This window comes from Eurypyga helias, unplaced genomic scaffold (genome assembly GCF_000690775.1).
Source record: "Eurypyga helias isolate BGI_N326 unplaced genomic scaffold, ASM69077v1 scaffold33457, whole genome shotgun sequence".
Taxonomy (NCBI): domain Eukaryota; kingdom Metazoa; phylum Chordata; class Aves; order Eurypygiformes; family Eurypygidae; genus Eurypyga; species Eurypyga helias.
This window is the reverse complement of record NW_010264314.1, coordinates 3,467-9,503: the sequence shown is the minus strand read 5'-3', so window position 1 is coordinate 9,503 and position 6,037 is coordinate 3,467. Positions and strand designations below refer to the sequence as shown.

The window sequence follows — 6,037 nt, the reverse complement described above, 5'->3', positions numbered from 1 at the left end:
CGCCCTGCCCGCGGCGCTCAGCCCCCCGCCGGCCCCGGGCTTGCTGCGGAGCCGCTTCGCCGCTCTGGGAGCAGGGACTAACGGGGCTTTACTGGCCGGGTGGCCAGAGCCCGTCTGGACGCTCCCGGGGCGCTTACGCTGGGCAGGGAAGCCGGGGCTGCGTGCGGGTGAGGCGGAGCGTCCTCAGGGTCACTCGTGCTTCCAGATCATTCTCAAAAGCAAGCAGCCTGATCAAAGGCATTCCTTTCCCTTGCCGGTGCGTAGTAGGAAAAGCACGTTTTAGGCGGCTGAATAAATGCAGCCGTTCTGTCAAAAGCTGTATTGCCCTGCAGATTCAGTTGGCGTGGGAGGGTTATCGTTCGTGTTGTGGTAGTGAACTTAGAGTGGAGTTTCTGATGCTTTCTGTTGACAGGGAAGCTTCGCTTGAGACAAGGCTGTTTCACGCTCTAGTCAGTCTGGCAATAACAAATCCTTTCTGTTAAAGGGTAATGGACCAGTAAAAGTCACTGGAAAAATCAGTGGCTTGGCTGATGGAGATCATGGCTTCCATGTCCATGAATTCGGTGACAACACCAACGGTAAGATGTCTATCCAAACCTTCGGGTTACAGCTACAGTGCGATTGCTCAGCTTTGAAGAGCTGCCGCTGGTGTTGCAGCAGCAGCTAGTGAATGTGTACTCGGGTCTCATGACTCCAAATCTGTGTTAGGAAATGATGACATTTCCTGAGGAATTGCTCCGCATTTTAATCCTTTGAACATGTTTAGGCTGGTGTTCAAGATCTGACATACCAGGCATTAACCTAAATAATTCGATAATCTAGTGTTAAGAAATAAGAAAGCTTTCAGCTGAGTCTCGAGTGTTCTAGAACGAGTAAGTAGCCTGGTTTCGGCTGGGATAGAGTGAGTTTACTTCTGGTGGCTGGTACAGTGCTGTGTTTTGGAATTAGTGTGAGAATAATGCTGATAACACTGTTTTAGTTGTTAAGTAGCGCTTACACTACTACAAGGACTTTTCAGGTTCTCATGTGCAGCCAGGACAACTGGCCCAGGCTGGCCTAAGGGATATTCCATAACATAACGATGCTGTACTCGGTATATGAACTGGGGGGAGTTGGCTGGGGGTGGCAATTGCATGTTGGGAGCCAGCTAGGCATTGGTCAGTGGGTGGTAAGCAGCTGTATTGCGCATCACTTGTTTTACATATTTTTGTCCTTATTATTCCCTTCTTTCTGTCCTATTAATCTGCATTTATCTCAACCCACAAGTCTTGCTTTTTCCAGTTTTCTCTCCACCATCCCACTTGGAGGGACAGCGAGTGAGCAGCTGTGTGATGCTTAAGTGCTGGCTGGGGTTAAACCATGGCAGTAATCCTACTTTGTTGAACTTGTAAGCCTGTAGTAGGCTACTTACCTCCAGAAGCTTGGTAGAACACCTGACAGGAGAGTAGCAATTTCATCATCAGTGACTTCCCCTGGCTATAGGAGGAACCTTGCTGTAGTGTGTAAGCAACAGAGGTAAACTGGCTACTCCAAAAATCCTGCTTATGATGGCCATGTTCTGTTTCAGGGTGTACCAGTGCCGGTTCTCACTTCAATCCTGAAGGCAAGCAGCATGGTGGACCAGGTGATGCAGAAAGGTGAGTTTGGTGTGCCCACCTTCTTACTGAGTCGCTACTCCCTGCGTGGCTGTCGAAGTGCTGCCGTGGGCTTGGAGGTCACGGCATGCACAATGCTAGGACAACACTGGAAGTACGCAGGTGATTCCTGCGGGACTTGTAGGGTCACTTAAAGGTTGTGATAGCTGTACAGTGATTTGTTAGACACCTTGGCTCCAAGAGTGTGGGCAAAATGTAGCTGTTGTGACATTTTCATGGTTTTATCGTAGCCTGGGGAAGAAGAGGAAATAAAGACTCTTGTTGAGTGAAGGTTCCTCACGGTGTGTGAGAGTCGGGGATTCATGTCTCAAAGCCTTATTGGTCAGTGGCAATTTGCTTCTGTTTTGGGGTCAGCTTTTGACAACAGGGGCCCTGAACTGTCCATTGTTGGGCTGCATGCGGGCTTGTCCTGTGGCAGATCGGGATCATCAGTGGAAGGTGCTGAGGCTGTGGGGGAGACTGCAAGATAAACAGAGCTGTGTGCCCAGGCGTGGTGGCTTTTTATTGGGTGTGCTGGGCTGTGCTTGGCCTGTTATCTTAGGTGCTGCATTACCTGCAGTATGTGCTCCTCAGGCCTTGTGTGCTGCCTGTTAGTACGGGGCCTGATGCTTACGATGGGGATCTCTGTACCTCAGTGGGAGCTGAGACCTAGTTTTTCTTCTGGAAGCAGTTTTCATAGCCCAGTTACCTTCAGGGAACCCTTGCATGTTTGAGAGGTGATTCCTGAGCAACTGGTGCAAGGAGTATGCTGGCTGGGAGGGGGCTGAACAAGAGCTGAAGGCCCATGGGGTAGTGAGTGCAGCTAGGAGCCAGTGTAAAAGATGGGCTGGGCTTGCACAGGTGGGGTCTGGACTAGCATTGGGACCAACCTGTCCATAACTACACCTCCTGTGACTGATAAATTCACACCTGAGTGATGGGCTGCATGCCAGGCCAAGCAGGCTGGCTGCTAGCCAGCCATCCGGGTGGTGGGGCAGCACGAGATGGTGCCCTCGGGGCCAACTGCGCCTGTGCTAAAGGTCGAAACTGCACGAACATCGCGGCTTCTGCTGGTTCTGCTTTGTCAAATCCCGCTTCTGGGGTAACCTGCTGGCTCAGGCAGCTGTAGGCTGGGGAACTGCTTAGGAGGGTATAATAACTAGGTTGTGGTTTTATCACTGTAGGGTTGAAACAATTGGACTGAAGCTTGAATCGAGCAAATTCCTAAAGGGAAAACTGCCCTTGACCTGATTTTTATAGGGCTTTGGTTAGAAAAACAGAGTTAGTGCTGTGCTGTTGAAGAAGTGGTCAGTCAGCTCTCGGGGAGCTGAGCTGGTCACCCTGGAGAGCTTCAGAAACAAGTTGGTACTCGGGGTTCTGAGCCTGGATAGAAGAGTTGCAGAACATAAACTTGTCTCTTGAGCGAAGTGTTTATTTGGGGCAGATGTGTGAAGAAAAAATAGGCTGGAATGTCCAGAAGTTCAGTGAAAACTGACCTGCTTGAGGCTTAATCCTTGAGGGAAGCCCTTGTGGAGGTCTGACTCTGACAAACTGTACTAGGGCACGATGCCAGGCAAGCTCCAGCAGTCGTCCCTGGTGCTGATGCGAAGTTAGCTGGCACTTGATGCATCCTCTTTGACCTGCCACTTAACTGGCTTTACTAATCCTATTTAAACCTGGAGTCTGCGGCTGTGTGTGCAATAGCTGATTTGTGACGGGCATTAATAGCTCTTGAGAACAGCAGGAGTGTTCAAACCTAGCCTTGTACATGCAGGAAAGGTGACCTCCCCTGGTGTGGGAGACTTGCTTTGTGCAGAGGGAGATGCCATCAGCGTGGAGTTGTGTGCTGTTGGCTTGCTGGGGCCCGGTGGCATTCCTTTCCCCAGAGCTGACTAACCTTCCAGCTTCAAGCTGTGCCTGGGACTGAATTTAACTGTCCCTCAGACCACGGGTGTTAGGATAGTGGAAGTGTTCAGGATTGACCGGTGTCCGTAAGCAAGGACATCTGTGCCCTTTAAGGTAAAGTGGAGAACTTGGGCATAGTAACCATGGGGACTGTGGTGTCCAGGCTGTCGCTTAGAGCTTTCCGTTCAACCTGGTTTTCCATGAGTTTCTCTGCCTCTTGGTGCAGGCACGTGGGAGACCTTGGCAACGTGCACGCTAAAGGCGGAGTGGCGGAAGTGGACATAGAGGATCCCCTCATTTCTCTCAGCGGACCGTACAGCATCATCGGGCGTACCATGGTGGTGAGTGTCTCGGCGCCCCCTTAGGCGCTTTGGGGGGCTCTGGGGCAGCCTCGGCACTGAGCCGAGACTTCCTGGTGCTGGAGGCCTGTCCCTGCCGAGTGTCAGGGAACTTGCAGTGCAGGATTTCCAGCGTGGGGAGCTCTCCGAAGCCCTGTCCAAAAGCACTCTGGGCAGTGGTACGGCACTGCCTTGCCTGGAGGTCCTTGCTGCCTGCCTTCCCGGGGTGTCCCTCTCCGTTTCACTTGGGCTCCTTCCACGGGACCTGACGTGAGGCAGGAGCTGGCGCTCTGGCGTGGTGCTGGGTGCTTCATGGCACCACTTGCCCGCGCGGGCCCGCCAGCCACCCGCTTGGCACTGTAACCTCCCTGGGAAGCGTGGAGGCAGAGCTGACTTGGCTGCCCACGGGTATTGTCCGTTGTGTTTTCCTTGGGACTCTGGTGTGTGCCGGGATAGCCCTGCTCCTGCAGGAAGCAGGCTTGGGCTGGTGGCCTGGCAGCCCGGCGGCGTGCAGGGGTCAGCCTTGTGTTCTGAGGGAGAACTGCCATGCCGGGTCCAAGCTGGGCCTGTCACAGCTCTAGGAAGGATGGGGGTTGGTTTGACTTCGGGTTCAGTCAGATTCATCTGGAGGCAACTTAACCTTTTTGGACAAGCCTAGTCTTCAGTTCTTAGCGGGAGTATCAGTCGGGCAGGGCATCACGGAACAGGTTCTCGGTGTAACGCCCACCCTGCCCCTCGCTGTCGGCGTGAGTGGTAAAGGGCGTTGGCGAGCTGTGCAGTAACCTGAGTTATGGTACTTCCATTTCTCTTTCTAGGTCCATGAGAAACGCGATGACCTGGGTCGAGGGGGAGATAACGAGAGCAAATTAACTGGAAATGCTGGCCCTCGTCTGGCTTGTGGTGTAATCGGGATAGCGAAGAGTTAAGTATTGTACCTGAAGTGTGTAAGAGGGGTGATGGACGGGCTGTCTTTCGTTGCAAATGCTGTGCTTGCCCTCCCTTGTGCGAGCAAAAGATCTGTCACTTCATCTCATCACCACTCTGCCTGCTGCGCGTCGCCGAGCCCGGCGAAGACCGACTGCGTTTCCTGTGCTGTTCATTGCAGTTACGGTGACCCTGCCGGGCTGTCTGTAGCCTTCTGCTAAAGCATCTGCTGTAACCATCATGTGTAACTCACCGCCTGGAACCCCTGTTCCCTCTACGGAAGACGCGGTAGTGGTCACATCCCGAGCACAGCTCGTGTGCGGCGGGATTGGAGGGGAGGGGCCTTGCCAGCTCTGTCAAGACCGCTCCCCGAAGCGCAGCAGGCTCCTGGCGTGCCGGGGCTTCCCCCGGGCCAGGTTGCAGCACTCGTAGGTTCCATGCTCGTGTAATAAACTCGCTGGGCAAACACACCTTGGTCTTGCCGTCTGTACGGACCAAACGCGGATGAGGAGGAGCGGGGCCTGGGCTTCATCCTGTCAGCAGGTCACTTCCCAGGCACCAGCGGCATCCAGCAGGCTGCTTCCAGCCTGAGACCCCGCTTCCATTGGTACATTGCGTGTGCGCCTTGTCACGCGCTTTCCTGCGGCAGAACCCTGTGGCAAGGGCTTGACGCCCTCGGGATGTTGCGGCCAGGGCTCAGGAGCTGAAGGATGGATGGTTGCTGCTCTGCAGGGAATACCCCCTTGCTGTGAAAGGGGATGGAGTGTCACGGGGGCTGCATGGGGTGTGTGTGCCTGTGGTGGGGAGGCCTCTGGCACCCAAAAGGGGGGGTTGGGGGCAGCTGTGGGCCGGCAGCAGCCTGGGTTTGCTGGTGGAGATGGCTCCTCCTGGAGCTGGGCAGGAGCGTGCGGTGCAGGTCTCTCCTTAAGGAGAGCAGGCGGAGCTGGGAGTTGGGTGTTTAACTTCCTAAAGCTTGCCAGCAGCATCCCTGCTGTGCACCACTGCGGCTGTCACCCTGGTGTCTGGTACTGCTCAGACATGGGCGTCTAGCCCTGGTGATGGAGTTGGTTACTGGTGTTGATGCGGGCCCCTGTCGGCATCGTAAGGGGGATTCCATGGAGGTAGGTGGCTGTCGTTCCAGACACTGGACCGTGGAGTAGTGTGTCACCCATGGAGTGGCTGTTGGTAGCACCATGAGGATGCCATAGAAGCACTCCAAGCCCACATTCTGGGCAG

At 54.4% G+C, this 6,037-nt stretch overlaps 1 protein-coding gene across 1 annotated transcript; it reads left to right on the top strand.

Moving 5' to 3' along the window:
- Positions 1–484: 484 nt before the first annotated feature.
- On the top strand, positions 485–4,803 carry SOD1 (superoxide dismutase 1, soluble; the record flags this gene model as incomplete). Its single annotated transcript, XM_010156353.1, has 4 exons — positions 485–578; positions 1,568–1,637; positions 3,766–3,880; positions 4,693–4,803. Coding segments are annotated over 4 exons (390 nt in total), but the record flags the coding sequence as incomplete, so codon positions are not given.
- Positions 4,804–6,037: the final 1,234 nt, after the last annotated feature.